Source organism: Musca vetustissima, unplaced genomic scaffold (assembly GCF_032173495.1).
Source record: "Musca vetustissima isolate MV318-11 ecotype Yass unplaced genomic scaffold, APGP_CSIRO_Mvet_v1 utg323, whole genome shotgun sequence".
NCBI classification, from domain to species: domain Eukaryota; kingdom Metazoa; phylum Arthropoda; class Insecta; order Diptera; family Muscidae; genus Musca; species Musca vetustissima.
The window spans coordinates 38,226-57,845 of NW_026875269.1; the positions used below are offsets into that span (position 1 = coordinate 38,226).

General features: G+C 33.6%; 1 protein-coding gene across 1 annotated transcript; it reads right to left on the bottom strand.

Annotated features, from left to right (window-relative positions):
* Nucleotides 1-596: 596 nt before the first annotated feature.
* On the bottom strand, nt 597-19,204 carry LOC133337742 (lipid storage droplets surface-binding protein 2-like). Its single transcript, XM_061545948.1, has 4 exons — nt 19,021-19,204; nt 7,273-7,710; nt 3,759-3,818; nt 597-907 (listed from the first exon to the last, which is right to left on the bottom strand). Exons 1-4 carry the CDS (start codon nt 19,190-19,192, stop codon nt 597-599), a joined length of 981 nt encoding a protein of 326 aa, XP_061401932.1. The 5' UTR covers nt 19,193-19,204.
* Nucleotides 19,205-19,620: the final 416 nt, after the last annotated feature.

Here is a 19,620-nt window from a genome sequence, read left to right on the forward strand (position 1 = left end):
ATTTTTTCTCTGTATTAATAAATATTTACATTGTTTTTGTAAAATAAAAAAAATAAATAAATTTACCTTTTTTCTTTGTCTTGCAAAGAAGGGGGGGAATGTCTTGAATAAAAAAAATTGATTTTCATTAAAGGAATTCAAAATACTTTGCAATATTAAATCAATTTCATGTGCATCGAAAACATTCCCCAATATATTTTTGCTGTTATGTATTTTATGATTTCAGGGCTAGAATTGAATTTTGCTCAATTTTCTTTGAGAGATAGAGAGAGGGATATTCATTCATTTCGTTTTTCACTTAATAACTAAATAAACAATTTGTGTTATTGTTTAATTTCTGTTTGAATCTACAACTAAATAAAACTTAAGGATAATTTAGAAGGGCGTTGAGGGGGATAGGATAGGGTAGGGTAGCATAGAGGGATGACAATGTTTACATATTTTTCGTTTTTTGTTAAGGGCTTTATGTGTTAGTTCTTCTGCTCCTCGTGGCAGACGAATGAAAATTAATTGTAAAAAAATGCAATTAAACAAATTAAATAAAAAATGTTTTTAAAAAAAATAATTAATTTTTTTCATTTACAAAATTGGCCAATTTACTTTTGAACTTTACAGTTGTTGGCATTGGCTGTTGAGGTGGAACAAGACGGCGCCGCCGCCGCATTTGAGTTTTCAGTCAACGATGATTGCTCCACATTTGTACCCATCGAGGAGTTAATGAAGTTAATGTATTGATGTAATTTCAGGGCAGCTATTAGAGAGCTTAGATAGTCGTTAACGTTGCCTTTTTGGACTTTGCGGATTTGTCGGGAGACATTTCTATAGACGCGACGGGAAATCTTGTTCTTAAGTCTGCCAACTGTCTGTACGGTGTGTAGTACTGGGTCCTCGCTTGCGGGAACTGGGACTAAAATAGGAAAAAGAAGAAAAGAAAAATTAATATACAATTGCAAATATATTGCATATATACAGAACACACACACATACAATTTTTTTTATTATTTAGCTTTTTCCATAATCTAGCTTACCATAAGTTCATTAATTTGCCTATCGATTATATGGATAATTTCTGGATTTTGTCTAACATATTCTACAATTTCGGTAATAATTTTCAGTGACATAGACAGAAAGACAGTGGATGCCGCAACTATGAATCTACTATCAAGTTCAATATCTTGATTATAAATCTCTTCGACTAAAACGATAAGAAAATCCATGAAAAGAAATAGAAGAGAGAGAGAAAAAAAACATAATTTACTAATTGATTCAATTGAGACAAAGACAAGAGGAAATTATATGAACAAATAGAGGAAAGAAGGGAGACAAGGTGGACAGAGAATAAGTCACAAGGAATTATGATTATTATTACGGATCCCATAATATGCTCAAAAATTATTTTTAAATCATATATCGAAACTCTGAAACACATTTATTTTCTACAATTAAGTCACGAATTTTATCAGAGTTTAGTTAAAACTGTCTGAATCAAAAGTTCCTTTGATAAGTTTAACCTCAGCTTGGAATAGATGAGCAGCTAACATTGAAAAGAATTCGGAACGAGCCACCATAGGCTCTTGAGAGAAGACCAATCTCCAAAAATAAGACACAAAGTTAGAAATGAGTTGAAACCTTCAAAATACCTGAAATGGAACGGAACCTTTATATGGGTATCTGTCTAATAATTTAGGCATCGTGTGTGGAATTTTATCAGAGTTTAGTTGCAATAACAGCCGAAGAGATGAAGCTGCAAAGGTAAACCCCAGAATTCTAAATCCCTCCACCACTATGTGGGCATTCAAAATACATAATATCGGTCGGGGCAGGATAACTTTAAGTTGCACAAGGTCAGCAGTTAAAGTAGGAAAGGACCTATCGGAGCCCTTCAATACCGAACGAGGATTCAGACAAGGTGACAGTTTGTCGTGTGATCTTTTTAACATCCTACTGGAAAAGGTCATACGAGACGCAAAGGTGAACAGAAATGGCACTCTGTACACCAAACAACACATGTTACTCGCCTACGCCGATGACATCAATATAATAGGTCGAACATTGCGAGCGGTAACAGCCACCTTTGAACAAATTGAAAAGGAGTCTGCCAAAATGGGTCTGACAGTAAACGGCGTGAAGACCAAGCTGATGGTATCAACGCGCAAGACGTCCAGTAGCCTCGGACCAACTGTGGCACTTGAGAACTACAGCTTCGAGGTAGTTAAAGACTTTATATACCTTGGTACCGCCATAAATAAAACGAATGACATCAGTTTTGAAATTCGGAGAAGGATTGCGATGGCCAACAGATACTACTATGGTCTAAGTAAGAAGTTTAGAAACAAGGCCACCTCCCGCCAGACCAAACTCACACTTTATAAGACGCTGATACTACCCGTGTTATTATATGGATCAGAAGCATGGGTACTTGCGCAAGCAGATGAGGCAGCTCTTGGGGTGTTTGAGAGAAAAATTCTCCGAAAGATCTACGGGCCGATCTGCGTCGACGTTGAATATCGGCGTCGAATGAACCACGAGCTTTACAATTTATACGCGGACATCGACATAGTCAGTCGTATTGAGCTGCAGCGACTACGGTGGCTAGACCATGTTGTGCGGATGAATGAAAATGCCCCAGCTCAAAAGGCATATAAAAATGAGCCTACTGATGGTTCCCGTAGAACGGGAAGGCCACGAATTAGATGGAAAGACCAAGAAGAAAACAACATCTTGGAACGTGGTCTTCCAAATTGGTGGACTTGCGCACAAGACCGACGCGCTTTTTTAAGCTCGGCTTTCCAAATATAGGGCGGGACTTTAGAACCCTAGAACGTCGTGTGGTAGCTGCAGCTATGACTTTAAAAATTCCGAATATAGGGCGGGACTTTTTTATTGGGGCATGCCAAATAATTCAGTTACATTAAAGAATTTTTTAGTGAAGAGGTTTTGTAAATGCCTAACTCTACCTGGAATGCCTATCAACAGCCACTTTGGTTCTAAAATGAGCTTAAAATTTTCAAACTACCTTCGGACTATGCCAAAACATGAATGTTTTTACAAGAAGGGCAATCTTTTTAAATGTCATTTGAAAGCATAAGCGTTTGAATATACCGAAAATGAGACGGAACGCGATATAGGGGCCTTTCTAGGAGTAGTAGCAATGTATGTGCAAAGTCCTATCTTTATATTGCGATCAATGATCCAGATTTTAACATAGCTGTAATCACATGGCTAAGTCGTATCCTATTTTTTCGGGCGAATTTGTTCAGCTATTCTAGCTCACGTTTTTATATATCCTCTAAGATTTCTGTCTAACGGAATACTTAAATGATTTTGAGTTAATTTGATAGGCAGACTCAATTCCATTTATAGAAGTTCGGTGGATGGTTATCTAGGTAAAATATTTTACATATATTTCATTACTTAGTATTACATTATCCTAGGCTCCAGAAAAAATTTATATTTTTAAAAAATACTTATTACATAAAAGACCCATGCATATACATTATAAAAAATACAAAATGTTATATCCAATTCTGCTGCAGATTATAGAAAAAGCCAATAAAAAAATTAAGAAAAAAATAATAATTTAAAAATTTTTCAAAAGCATGCAAATTTAAGTGTTCAACAAGTGAATGGGGCCCATAGATTTTTCTTCAAAGAATATTTTAAGCACACCCCATCACTCAATGCAAAATTTAGAAAATTTCAACAAAACGTATTAAAAAACAACAACAACAACGTGAAAAAAACAACAAACCACTTACTGTCATTTTCGGGATGTTTGCCATTATGGCCATTTTGTGTGACAGCAATTTCTTTAACATCTGAGAATTAAATGAGAAAAAAATTTGAAAGAAAAAAATTAACATTTTTTTATTGACTTTTTCTAAAACGGGCGAACAACAACAAAAAAACTACGCATTACTTAAAAAACAACAACGCATGCATGCAATAATTTTTTTATTCTTTTTTTATTTTGTTTTCCACTGGAAACAAAGTCCGTTAAATTGTGACGTTCATAACTGAACAATGATGTTTACCCCGAGTCACTTTTTGTTAAGTTATTATTAAGGCCATCAGATAATGGAATGTACCCTCTCATAATCATCATCATCATCGTCAGAATAGTGTGTACATATGTACAATATACATACATTGTTTCATATCAATTTTGAATTAAAAAAGAAAAATGCAACTTTGTTTCACTTATCAGTGAGAATTGAAAGAAAAAAACACAAAACCTTGTGAAGTCTTTTGCAAATAATGAAACAAAAGCTTCGTGTAAACATGAGAGAGTTTATAGACATAAACATATATATATATATATATATATTTATGTACCTAATTTTTTTTTTCACTTTGGGTTTTTTATTCTTTTTAAATTTATCTTATCATTGTTGCTTCTATTTTTAAATCTTTGTACTGTCAAATGGTATTGGCCCTCAGAGTGCTAAGAAATAAATGCATATTTGTAAGATTCGGAAGTCTAAGAACCACTGGATGTCCTCCTGTGAAATGCGGTCTGCAAAAATTCTACAGGAATCGAAAAAAAGACCTAGATATTACGTTTTTATAACAGTGAAGTCTACGATCGGAAACGACTCGATTTTCGCTGTGCCAACGACCGTTCTATAACCGTACCGCCCCATTATAGTTACTTCGAAAGTTTTAGCAGCTCTTTTCAACGGAAGTAGCTGTAATTTCGTATTCCAAATCTTGTGGAGAGAACAATATTTTTGCACCGTCTTCGGTGTTTTAAGGGTTCAGCTGCATTTTTCCCACGACATGTCTGTTACATCACATTGCGAGACAGACATATTGTGAAGGATCTAGCCACATTTTCACACTGAAGAGGTTGTAAATTATATATCGGATCATAAGAGGGTAAAAATTAATATAGGTCCATGCTGTGGCATAGCCCCAATATAATGATACCATCTTATTGTCGGTATTTTGAAGATTTATCCTCAATCGGCCACCAAAGTGGCATTCCAGATTATTTGTGGCAAAAGTTTTATAATAGTCCTAGACCCCATGTAAAGAAGAACTTTCCAGATAGTTTTCAATATAAGAAGTTATTCCATTTATGGAAAACCTATAGAATAAGGTCTTTCTAAAAACGATCCATAGAATAGGGTTTCCAGCTCGAGGCATTTTCACACCAAGGATGCTGCAGTTTTATATATCGAGTTCTAAGAGGGTCAATATAGCAATGCAAAAAATTATTTATTTAGGTCCATGCTTTGTCATAGCCCCCATATAAATATACCATCTTATTGTCGGTATTTTAAAGATTTATCCTCATTCACCCACCGAAGTGGAATTCCGGAATTATTAGAGGGTGATATTTATTTGTGCAGTGTTTAGCCACTTTTCTCTCCGAGGAAGCTGTAGTTTTATTTTTAGGGTTCTAAGAGGGTTCAAATATCATTGTAGAATTGCTTTGGCATAGACTCCATATAAAGGTACCATATTATTGTCGGTATTTTGAAGATTTGTCCTCATTTGCCCATCGAATTTCTGCAGGGTAATAATTATTTATACCGATAGTCATAGAAGGACTACCCAAGGCGTGGATTAAGGACTACCCAAGACGTGGATTAAGAAAATGTATTTTTAAGGCTTACCCAAGGCGTGGATTTTAACAAATATACTTTTTTAAGGGCTACACGAGGCGTGGATTAAGAAACAAATATTTTTAAGGATTACCCAAGGCGTGGATTTTAACAAATATACTTTTTTATGGGCTACACGAGGCGCGGATTTTCTAAAAAAAATATTCTTAAGGACTACACACGGCGTGGATTTGTGACAGGCAAAAGGAAACGAGATACATCGGTTCAGATTTAGATATAGCTCCCATATATATTTTCGTCCGATATAAGGTGAATGGTGCACCAAAGACCCTAAATATCTTTCGATATGCATTAGGTCTGATATGAATTAAGTCTAGAATGGTGTATGGTAAGTTTCGTCGAAATCGGTTTAGATTTAGATATAACTCCCATACATACTTTCGTCCGATTAAGAACTTTCCAGAAAGCTTCCAAGACATTTTCTAGACAAGACATTTTAAGGCATTTTCCATCTCTTCAAGACCTATAGAATAATTTCCTCCTATAGACGATCCATAGAATAGGGTCCGTAGAATAAAGAGTCTAACCTGTAGATAGTTATGGAGTGTTTTCTCTATGTTGAAGATCTCAAAAAGGTCTTCTGTTTTTTAAAGATTTGTGACCTACATAACCCATAAAATGTTCTAAGAATTCCACTTTAGAAGTCCTATAGAAAATCTTCTAACTACGATGATATTTTGTCGAAAGAACACTTGTAGAAGCTTTTCTGTATATAGGCGACCTCTGAAGGTAATTCTGGACATGCATACATTTTTCTATACATTAAATACCTATAGCTGGTTTAACTTCTACAGAATGAACACAGGACCTTTTGGGGAAGTTCTTATTCCCACTTTCAGTCCCTCAATTCAGGTGAGGTAGCAGCAGGGAATGATAAAATAAAAAATGTATTTTTCATAACTTCGCATCTCTTCTGCTATACAACAAAATAACCTTTAATTAATAGCTTTACACTCTCCCTCTTAGTTCGATTTATCTGCTAAAATGTTTATCAATAAATTATACCGACCGAAAGTATTTCTGGACATAAAGTTTTCTATTTATAAAATACGTATAGGTGGTCTAACTTCTATAGAATAAACACATAGATTTTTTTTGTAGAACCACGTATGTCTTTGTGGAGAGGACCTTTCGTAGGACATGTTTTATGGAACCCTCTCTGAAGGTCTTCAATCTACAGGAGATTATCTGGAATTCTTTAACACTAGAACGCCGAAGGCGGCCATTTTGACCGCTTTTCAATTTCAAGTAAAGAAGCAACTGTGCATTTAATGACACTTTTTTTTTAAAAATTTGGTGACTTTTTGTATCTCATAGAATTACGTTTATTATAAAAAATCACCAAAATTAAAATAAAAGTGTCATTAAATGCACAGTTGCTTTTGTACTTGAAATTGGAAAGCGGTCAAAATGACCGCCTTCGGCGTTCTAGTGTTAAAATTTACTACACCAATCTCTATTGGTATTCAAGGCATACCGCCTTGATCTATAATACCTCTACAACAACAAAACAAACATCATTTATTTTTCAACAAAATAGTAGTCTAAGCAAACCTCTACAACAACAACAAAACAAACATCTATTATTTCTACACAAGAAGTAGAAAAAAAATTGTCAACACTTTCGCACCTTAATACTCACCATTATCTTCTTCAACATCCGATTCCGATTTGGGGAAATAATATTCCAATAGACGTTCAGCCAATGCGGTTGTAGTATCGACACCATTTACAGCCAAACTACCATATTGAGTGGCCAGAACTTCATTAGCCTTTTGCCAGGCTAAATCTTTCAAGGAGGCAGCTTTTTGTTGACCGGCCGCTTTGAATTTGACAACACGATCAATATGCGGTTGCACAACATCGATAACTTTGTTCTTAGCTTGATTATAGATTTCCTGAGGTGTATCCTTAATAATGGGTGCCTTAACTTCCAGCTTGTCAATACCTTTGACCAAAGTTTGATCGACATAGTGAATGGGACGATCCAATTTGCAGACAATGGGTGCGGCAGTGGTGACGGCACGTGAAACACAATCTTCGGCGGCGCTCAACGCCCAATTGAAGACACGATTTTTGCCTGGAAAGAAAATGTTTTTTTATTAAATATAATTTTAAGGTTATTTCAATGTTATATAAATGTGTTTATATACATCTTAGGGGCCATGTTTGACCTGCTTTCTGATATGCCGAGCAGAAAATATATTATGACAATGTCATGGTTCTATTGTTTTGTTGTATGTGTGTGTTAGAGAGTTTAATTTTTTTATAATTTATTTGCATTATTGTTTTATGGGATTTTTTTTATTTCGATCGGTTTCTTATCAGTCAATTGCCAATTGTACTTTAGCAATTGAATTTTTTTTTTGTATTTGGGATTTTTTTGTTCTTGCTGCTCTTGTATTTAATTATCGCAAATAATTCGACGACGACGTCAAAGATTGTTTCGTCCAAATAAATCATTGGATAATGTCATAAATAAATTGATAAGGCCAATTTCTTTTTGGGTCTCAAACAATGAAAGTCGTACGATTCATTTCAATAAAATGTTTGGAGGTACTAAATATGGATTTTACACACACACACACCCTCTTCCATTATGGCCAGGTGTTATCATAATCGCGGAAAATAATGAAATCTTTTTCCAAGAAATCATGGTTTTGATATCTCATATTAAGATTAAAATACCATGGAATAGTTGTGGCGAAAGAATCTCACAAAGGGCCGCACAAATTTTTACCAACTTCAGTACCTCAATAGAGGGAGTGTGGTAGCTGCAGAGAGTGATAAAATACGTAGTTTTCAGAAATTCGAAACTCTTCTGCTATATAACAAAATAACTTTTTAATTAAAATCTTTACACCCTCCCTCGAAGTTCGTTTTATTTGCTAAAATTTTAATTAAAAAATATACCGGCCGGTTCAGATATTGTCACACGAAGTTAACTTAGACGTGACAGAAGATCTGTAATTAATTTCCATTCAAGTCTAAAGAATTTCATCATTTTGAATATTTCAGACAATCATCATCATTATTGTTGAAAACAACAACAACAACAACATTAAAAGTTTTCAATTTCATTTAGAATTTTTGTTTTTGCACACGCTTAAAGTGCCAATAATTGAAATGCGCATTAGAAAACCGAAACTACAACAACAACAAAAAACTATAATTATTTATAAATTATTTCGTTTGTTTGCAAGTAACACTAAACGCCAGACAGTGAAGTGTTGTAAAACATTTCTTGTTGTTGTTGTTGTAGTTATGAATAATTGAGACGAACGTGGCTAGATTTGAATGGCTAAAACGATATGAGGTCATACAATTGCAATAAATATCAAAATTGGCATATGAGGTATATATATATTGAAGTGAAAATGAAGTCGGAAAAGGAATGGGGTCATTTCAAGTACAATGAGGATCATTGATTTATAAAAAGAAAAAACAGAATCGTCGATTTTCTAACAAAAAAAAAAAGTAAGGAAAGTAGTAAAGTCGGACGGGGCCGGCTATATGATACCCTTCACCACATTGGGTATATTCAACAGATGAATCCTGAAGGATGTCGCATTTGTGAAGGAACAGTAAAATGAAGTTGAATCCATAAACATTTCATTCTGCAACCTATACAAAATTTTTCATTTAGTCAGATATAGAGTTACACCTTACAATGGGACAAAATTATGTAAATCAATTTAAGGGAACCCCCCCATTCACCATTTTAATTTTTCAAGATATCAATATCAATCGGACACCGGTTGATTATTTGGATAAATATCTGATAAAAATAAGAAGTTTGGTGCACCTATATCAAAATCTGAACCGATTTCAACGAGACTTGCCAGAGATTAATTTATATTCATTGTGTGGCAATCGGACAAACCTTGGGTCTTAAGTGCACACTTTACATAAAATCGGAAAAAATACGAAAATATATAGTAGCTATATAAAAATCTGAACCGATTTCTAACTTAGCAAACATCATTCTAGACTTAATTCAGCACGTCATGTCCAATATTGTGCACATCGGAAGATATATAGGGACTTTGGTACACCATTTGATTTAAATCGGACGAAAATATATATGGGAGCTATATTTATATCAGAACCGATATTCAGGAAACTTAACACACATCATTCTAGACCTAATTCATTACGCTGAGGCAAATTTCGTGCAAATCGAAAGATATATAGGAACTTTGGTGCACAATTTACCATAAAATCGATGCAGGTTGGGACGAAAATATATACGGGAGCTATATATAAATCTGAAGCGATTTTCACGAAACGTAGCATACATCATTTTAGGCCTAATTCAGTACGGTGTGCCAAATTTCGTGCTAATTGAAATATATTTAGAGGTTTTGGTGCACCATTTGATTTAAATCGGACGAAAATATATATGGGAGCTATATCTAAGTCTGAACCGCTTTTTCCCAATTTTAATAGGCCAAATTTGATCAAATTCGGATTATAAATTTGACTTGTACTTTGTTTACAAATTAACATGGACAGAGGGACGGACATGCATGAATCGACTTACATTGTGATTCTATGGATATTCTCAAAAGAAACCATGGTCTATATCGTTTCCTTTTGCCTGTTACAAGCATATGCTCAAAGATATAATACCCTGTACTACAGTGTGGCGGAGGATATAAAAATTGGTATCTAGGGAGGATTGTGAGAATTCGTTACTAGAGTTTTTGGCAATAGAGAGCAGGACTTTTATGAGAGAGGCATTATGATGTTAACTTTAAAAATGGCAACAAATCATACAACAAAACGGTGCATCGGACATTGCGAAGCATGTTAAATAAGGTCCTATAGTTCATATAAAAATAATGGATTTCTTTTTCCCCAACCTAATATTAAACTTTAGTCTCTTACTTATCACTCAAATACATAGTTCGTTCAAGTATCACTTCAAAGTCTTAAAGTTTCAATTACTACTTTATTCGAATCTAATTAGAATATTATTTCAAATGAGTTATAGATTGTTGTTTTTGTTGTTTCTATGAATAATAAAATTTAGAAGCTATTAATAATGTGAGTGCAACGAACAAGTTCTTACCCGTGTACAAAAAAAAAAAAAAACTGTTCGAAAAAAGTCATTATTCCTTTGTTTGGTTTCTTTTTTTGTATTTCGTGATAATCAAATACTCGTGTCTTTGACAGTTCCAGATTTTTTTCTGCTGGCTTTTATCGGTAAATATTTTCGGTTTTGTTAAGATAATCTTTGTTTAAAGGTAAATCTGTTAAGCATATGGTGTTCTTTTTGGGTAAATATTTTTCGAATGCAATTGATAATGGCTGGATAGACTTTGCCCCTAGCATATAATAAAAGAAAATAATATTTTTAAAATTAACACAAACAAATAATTTTTGAAATTTGGACAAAAAATAAAATGCTTTGTTGTCAACAAATTTTTGAAGACTATTGAATTTAAATAATATCGAATAATATAATATTTTGAAGTTGTAGAAATGTATGTGTAGTATTTCAATGCTGTATATTAGCAAATAATATTCATGTTGTTGTCTACTATAATCCCTTTCCCCTTTGCGCTTCTAGAATCCGAATATATGTATATAGAATATCGGACATGTGCTGCACTACCGGAATTAAATTACTGTGTTTGTTATTTATTTCATATTTTTTTCTTAATTCTTAAAACGAGCTATTCATTAATAATTCGTAAATATCTAATAACTTATACACTTTTTGAGAGTATTTGTTTTTTTTTTCAGAAATAGTAGCATCAGTTTTTTTTTAAAAAAAGAGGGGAATTTTTTTTAATTTTTATTATTATATTTTCTCATGATTATTGTATGAGGTATTTATGTAAATTAGTGTTTGGACTTTGTTCGGAGATTGTTTGCAACGAACAAAAAATAAAATAAATAAATAAAACAGGTGATGATGCTCGTGATGATGATGTTGTTGTTTTCTTTTATATAACTGATGATGTGTGTGTTGGATTAAAAAAAAGTCCGCTATCTGTTAGGAAATGGAGAATACGTCATTTGTTTATCATTTAGTTCATAACACTAAAAATAAGGTAAATATTTTAATAGCTTAGAGGGATCTGAAAAAAGTTGGGGAAATAAGTAAATGGAAACCGAAAAAAATCAGAATTATATTTAAAGCCTTTCAAAAGTTCGAAAAAAAAGTTTTTTTGATTTGATTTTTAATAAAAATGTTTATAAGAATATTTTTTAAGAACATAGAAGGATATTTTTTTGGGGTGTGGATTTTTTGAATAATATTTTTTTAAGGAAGTGGGACTAAAAAATTGAAGGAATTTGGTCGTAGTGGACCTTTGCAAATTTTTAAGATCATTTTGAAGGACTGACAGATGTGTGGATTTTTTTGAAAATAATGATTTAAGTACCAACAGAAAATAGGACTTTTTTAGAGAATAAATTTTCAAGGATCAATAGAAGGGTGCATTTTTTTTAAAGAATATTTTAAAGACACAAAATAATCGTAGATTTTTTTAAGGACCGAAAGAAGAAGAGGCCGATAAGAGAGTGAAGTTTTTAAAGGAGAACTTGGAGCGTGGAGTTTTAAATGATAAAATTTTTAAAGAAAACTATTTTATATATTCAAGGACTATTAAATATTCATGTCTTGGAAATTTCTTAAAAATATTTATTTAATAAAAATTCAACCATTTGATAGGTTGCATTTTTAAATAAATATGTTTAAGAATATTTAATAGAATATTTTTTTCGACGACTACACTAGGCATGCATTTTTATAATAATGAAATATTTCAAAAACTAGTTGAATTGTGGATTTTTGTAACACCGCGAAATATTGGTCCTAGACCCACCTTTAAGTATACCGATCGTCATATCTCGACTAGCTGAATCGATCTAGAAATGTGAGTCCGTCCGTCCGTCTGTCCATTATAATTTGTAAACACGATACAGTTATGAACCAATCTTCATGAAATTTTGCATGTAGGATGGGTTCTGGCCAATGAAGACCGCTATTGTTTTTGGTAATGATCGATTAATATTTAGGGGATGATATGGACCAAAAACGTTTTTAGTCTAATTTTATGGTCGCTCCAGGGGTCGCTCCGCATTTATGGCCCGAACATCACGAATTTTTACATGGAGAAGCGGATCGGGCCAAAGAATAAGCATGCCTGTTTTGATAAAGATCGGTCAATATTTAGCGGGTCAAATGGACCCTGACTTTTGTGTGAAAAATTACAAAATTTGTATTCTATAGCGTATATATTTACCTCTGAAGGATATAGACCCAAGAAGTTGATAGTATATCCAAGAGGAGTGGTTGACCCTTTAATTGATACCAATTACATTGTCGTATGTACTCGTATGTGGAATTTACACTTACATATTTACAGGTGCTTACGTGTTCAGATATTATTTAGTAACCCATTACCACACTAGAAGGCGAGAATAGCGCTGATCGCTTTGAAATTTTCCATAAGGATCCAATTATGGTCAAGGACAACGCCTGTAATTTTCGGTGATGATCAGATAATAATATTGGGGTGAAATGGACCGAAAACTTAATTGTTTGTGTTTTTTTCGAGTCGACCTATACGCCACAATTAAAAACCGACACAACCCACGGTGAAGGGAATCTGGACAAATAATTAACTGTACTGTATATTAGCAATATTGGCTGACCGCTAGTCGGCCAAGAAGTTGCGAATATCGCGAAATATTGCCCAAGCTCAGAATAAAGAACAACACAAAGTTAGATTTCCGTGGAAGTTGTGTAAGGTATCATATGGTCCGTCCCGTCCGACTATACTGCACCGCTCACTGGTTTTTATATATGTTTTCAAGGACCACGAGACGCGTGTTTTTCTTTTTTTTTTGAATATGTTTTCAAGGACGCCAATATGTGTTGATTTTTTAAGAGCTATCGAATATTTTTAAAAATCAAATATCTTCAAAACCGAATATTTTTAAAAACAACGCATCTTCCAAAAACAAAAACGAGCTTGAATTTTTAAAGAATAATCTTCGAGGACTATTTTTTTAAATTAATATTTTCTTAAAACTACCCATAGAGAAGATTTTTCAGAATAATATTTTTTTCAAAGACTAATCAATCGTGATTTTTTTAAAGAATATTTTTTCAAGGTCCAACATAAGCTTTGATTTTATAAGTACATTTTAATTAATTTTTTTATTAATATTTTTTCAAGGACCACCACAAGGCGTGATTTTTAAAAGAATATTTGTCCAAGGACCATCACAAACGCCGATTTGTTTTCAAGGACCATTACAAGCGTGGATTTTTAAAAGCATATTTTTTAAGGACCACAACAAGGCGTGAATTCTTAAAATAATATTTTTTGAAGGACTACCACAAGGCGTGGATTTTTTTAAGGACCTCCACTAGGTGTGGATTTTTAAAAGAATATTTTTCAAGGACCTCCACTAGGTGTGGATTTTTTAAAGAATATTTTTTAAGGGCCACCACAAGGTGTGGATTTTTAAAATAATATTTTTTTCAAGAACCATCACAAGGCGTGGATTTTTAAAAGAATATTTTTGTAATGATCACCACAAGATGTAGATTTTTAAAAGAATAATTTTTAAGGACCACCACAAGGTGTGGATTTTTAAAAGAATATTTTTGTAATGACCACCACAAGATGTGGATTTTTAAACGAATATTTTTTAGGGACCACTACAAGGTGTGGATTTTTAAAAGAATATTTATAAAAAATATATATTCTGAAGATCTATTGAATATTAAAATTTGTAAAAAAAATCAATTATTTAACCCTTTCTCTGGATGCAGAAAATGGCCGATCTTTCTCATTTTGTGTTCAATTTAAATCAATTATGGAAATTACAACTTATTTGCATTTACCGGATGGGTCGGTCGGTCGTACAAATCAATATTCCAGCAATAAATGTTTGGGTTTTCTTTGTCCTCCAACACGCTTCCCCTGCCACGTTCCCACTTCTTTATTTACATTATTTATTAGTATTATTGAATATTGGCAATATGTTGTTGTTTTTTGCCATTTAGCTTTCGTTTTATTGATTTTCGAATAATTGGTCCCCTTCCAGATTCGTATTGTTTTTCATTGACTGGCCGCCATCAGTCAATTTGCTGAATTTTTCTTTCCCTCCATCTACTACAGACATCATATTGTTGAGAATTTAAATTTCAATTAAATTTAATTGTTTTCAATTATAATTGGCCCGAGCAGGAGGTAGGGCAGGGAGGTGTGGCAAAAAATGAGAAGATAGTGGCTGCCATACAAATTGTGAGAAAAAATTTTCTTGGGTGTATTTTTCAGTCAGTCAGCCAGTCATTCATTCATATGGAAAATTCTCTAACTGAATATAAACTATTGTTATTAAATATGTATGTAATTGTATTGTAGTTGTTGTTGTGTTTTCTTTTTACAATGAATCTTAATTGTAATTAATAAAAAACAAACTATATACTATAATTTGTTGGCAATAGGTAAACACTAGATGAGATATAGGGTGTGGTCTCTGTGTAAGGTAGGTGAAGGTGTTTCTGGAAAATATTGTTATGTATAATTTTTTCATTAATACCAAAACTTCAAAATCCATTTTTATGCCACAAAGTGCCATTACGTTTGCAAGACCTCGAAATGTTCACCTGAGTATATATCTAATGACCACAACCAGGCGTGGATTTTTAAAAGAATATTTTCAAGGACCACAACAAGGCGTGATTTCTAAAAGAATATTTTTTAAGGACCACCAAAAGGCGTGGATTTTGAAAAGAGTATTTTAAGGACCAACACAAGTTGTGGATTTAAAAAAAAAAATAAGGACCACCACATGGCGTGGATTTGTAAAATAATATATTTTAATATTTATAATGGAGCTTTGGAATTTTGCCTAAACATAGCTATTACTCCTCGAATGTTTGGTATTTAAAAAGGGATATTTCGATCCACGTTTTGAAGTAGCTCCCACACAACCCCCAATATTCGATATTTTTTGGGATTTGGAACACGGTTTTCAACCCAATTGGCTGTAATTTAGTATTTTGGGTTAGCATTGTATAGTGCATATCGATACCAAAAATTATTAATATTGACCCAAGTTTCAGGGTAGCTCTCATATAACGTTACTCCCCTTATTGGGCATAGTTTTCAAACCAATTGGCTGTAATTTGGTATTTTGGGTTCGCATTGAATGACACATATCCGTACAAAAAATCATTAATATTGACTCAATTTTCATTGTATAGCACATGTCGACACCAAAAATTATTAATATTGGACTTTCAGGGTAGCTCCCATATAACGTTACCCCCTATATTCGTTATTTAGGGGATTTTGGGCATAGTTTTCAACCTAATTGGCTGTAATATGGCATTTTGGGTTCTCATTGAATGACACATACCAGTACCAAAAATTATTAATATTGACTCAATTTTCAGGATGATCTCCATATAACAGCCCCCGCCAATAGGGGTAATAAGGAGATTTTGGACCCATTATTCCACCGAATTGGCTTTAATTTGTTATTTTGGATTATAATTGCATATAACAGCTCTATACTAAAAATTATTAATATTGACCCAAGTTTCAGTGTAGCTCCCATATAACGTTACCCCCAATATTCGGTATTTAGGGGATTTTGGACAAGTTTTTTTCGCCGAATTTTCTATTATTTGGTATTTATACCCTACACAACTATGTTGTCAGGGTATTATAGATTTGTGCAGCCCCAAAAGTTTGTAACGCCACGAAATATTAGTCCTAGATCCACCTTTAAGTATACCGATCGTCATATATCCACTAGCTGAGTCGATCTAGACATGTGTGTCCGTCCGTCTGTCCGTTTGTCCATTATATTTTTTAAACACAATACAGGCCACAGTTATGAACCAATCTTCACGAAATTTTGCATGTAGGATGGGTTCTGGCTTATTAAGACCCCTATTGTTTTTGGAAAAGATCGGTTAATATTTAGGGGATGAAATGGACCAAAAACTTTATTTTTGTCGGTTTTTCTGGTCGCTCCAGGGGCCGCAATTATGATCCAAACACCGCGAATTTTTGCATTGAGAAGGGGATCGGGCCAAAGAATAAGCATGCCTATCTTGACAAAGATTGGGCAATATTTAGCGGGTCAAATGGACCCAGGCTTTTGTGTGGAAAATGACAAAATTTGTATTCTATGGCGTATATATTTACTCCTGAAGAACATAGACCCGAGAAGTTGATAGTATATCCAAGAGGAGTGGTTTACCTTTACATTGATATCAATTGCATTGTCGTGTGTACTCGGATGTGGGAGTTACACTTAAATATTTACATGTCCTTACGTATTCATATATTATTTAGTAACGCATTACCACACTAGAGGGCTGAAATATATCGCGGATCGCTTTGAAATTTTCCATGAGGATCCAGGTATGGTCATGGACGACGCCTATAATTTCCGGTGATGATCAGATAATAATATTTGGATGAAGTGACCCGAAAACTTAATTTTTTGTGTTTTTTTATGCGCCGATTTATAGGCCACTATTGAAAGCCGGACATCACAACACAACCCACGGTGAAGGGGATCTGGACAAGTAATTAGAAGAGCTGTACTGAATATTAGTAATATTTGTAGACGTCTAGTCGGTCAAGGGGGTACAAATATCGCTAAATATTGCCCAAGCTCAGAATATCGAACCATAGAAAATTAGATTGTCATGGAAGTTGTGTAGGGTATCATATGGTCGGTCCCGTCCGACTATACTGCTCCGTTCACTGGTTCTATATATATTCTCATTGCATATCACATCTCCGTACCAAAAATTATTAATACTGACCCAAGTTTTAGGGTAGCCCCTATTTTAAATTACTCCTCATATTCTGTATTTTTAGGGATTTGAGCACATTTTTCACTTTAAACGGGTGTAGTTGAATATTTTGATTCCTAAATAAATAGCAAATTTTCCTAATAATAATAATAAATTTTTGTCCACTCTTTACGATATCCGCCATTTAACCGCTACATCGTTCATTTTAGTATTTTGGAGAGGTTGGGATGTGTTCCGACCAAATTTTTTATATTTAGGATTCTCTTTAAGTAGAAAAATCTCCCTAACAACATATTGGTCCAACATTCCGGGTAGGCCACATATACTGGTGGCTACCATTTTTGGGTCTCCCTAACAACATATTGGTCCAACTGGCTCAAATTTGATTTTGTCAAGCTATCATCAATCAAATAATAGCTATAACGGATTATGTTTTGGTATAGGTCCCAATTTTTGGTGTTTTGAAATTTTGGGCGCATTTCCTCTCCGTTGTGACTGTAATTTGATGTAAAAAGTCCTCAATGGCCGACATATATATATAGAAAACGATTAATATAGATCCATGTTTTGGACATAGAAACCATTTAATAGTAGCGCCCAATCGTGAATATTTTGAGTATTTTAGAAAAATTATAGTGGAGTTCTCTATCCCTTCAAATTAATACCCATAATGCCTTAGTGACTTAAAAAAAAATATGGGAAACTTCAAGAGCCCCATATGAACTCTGGAGCTGTATTTCTCAGATATGTTTTTTCTGAGAAAAACACCAAAAATCGCTGTTGTCAGGATCCCTAGAACTATTTTTTAGGGGAAACTAACTTTAAAAATTCTCAATGTTATTTTTGTAAGTAATCCCCTCCCTTTCCACCGTTTCTGAATCACATAATTTAAAGCCGCCATGAAAAACCGCACGCAACAACAATAACAACTACAAAAAATAAAAGAAAACCACATGCCAAAATGTTCGTTTCAGACCGTATGTCGACCGACCTACAAAAAACAAACATGGCTTCACCCCGAAAGCATTTTGAGCGAATTTCATGTCTTGGCCTTACCATCAATTGGCAATATGGTGTGGCTGGCTGAACGAAGTAATAATAATTACGGTTAATTTGCATACAGAAAAAAACGATCGGCTTTACAACACCAACCGAATGACAGTTGTTTACAACATGTTGTTGTTGCTGCTGCTGCGGAGGTTGTTTTACATAATGCAAGTGACATTTATTTTTCTTACAAGTATGTACATATATAAAAACCGTTTTTTTATTTTTCTTGAGGTCTTTAGAATCTCTCAAGGTTTCTCCAAGATAGTTAATATACAACACACATACAGGCTTACACATATGTCAGAGAAATATTGAGAACGTTAGAATGACAGTTCATTGAACTTGGTGTGTGTGTGTCTGTTACATTGTTGTTATGGTCGATGATGAAGTTTCTAACTCCAATAATTTTTGCCATTTTGTGTGTTTGGAACTCATTTGTCATTTTCTCTTCTGCTTCTTCTTCATTTTTTTTTTAATTTCACTCACTGCAACGAGTGAAGTTGGTTGTTTGCTTGCTTGGTTACCTACCTTTAACTTTGCCATAGACATCTTGAGATTTATCCCAGGCAGCACCAACTACTGGCAATTTAATAATACGTTCCAATGATTCCAAATGTGGCAACAGATTTTGGGTATCTTTAGCTTCAACAACGGCAGCGTTGCCATTTCCGGTGGCAGTTTTATTCTCTACACTTTCCATTTTGTTTTTTGGATTTTTGTTGTTCTTGTTGTTTTTGGATCAAATTCTTTTCACTTCTTTTTTTTAGTTTTTGTAAAAATTACAAAAATATCAATTTATTCCACTTCTTTGTTCAACAAATTCACAATTTCCTTTTTATATTTCTCTCTACAAAGTAATATTTGTTTCTTCTTGTTTATCACTTCTTTTTCTTTGGTTCTTTTTTTTTCTTCTTCTTTATTTGCTTTCAAAGCTTATGGCATATGAAAATATTTCTTTTCAATATATAATTCCGTTCCAAAAAAAATAATACGTCCACTTAACGTTTATATCCTCTCTTCAACGCGTACAAAATGTGTCTGACTAGCTGTGAAACTGGTTCCACGGATAATATATGAAAAAGAACTCAAGTAGTCTAGTTGCTCCGCTCTGTATCGGACTGAGTAGCC

What these genes read in the sequence shown, in the direction of transcription:
- LOC133337742 (XM_061545948.1), bottom strand. Translation starts at nt 19,192, where the DNA reads ATGGAAAGTGTAGAGAATAAAACTGCCACCGGAAATGGCAACGCTGCC. An exon ending in TGTCTATGGCAAAGTTAAAG is followed by an intron (nt 7,711 to 19,020) that starts GTAGGTAACCAA and finishes TTTTCTTTCCAG; the next exon opens with GCAAAAATCGTGTCTTCAAT. An exon ending in GGATGTTGAAGAAGATAATG is followed by an intron (nt 3,819 to 7,272) that starts GTGAGTATTAAG and finishes TTTAATTCTCAG; the next exon opens with ATGTTAAAGAAATTGCTGTC.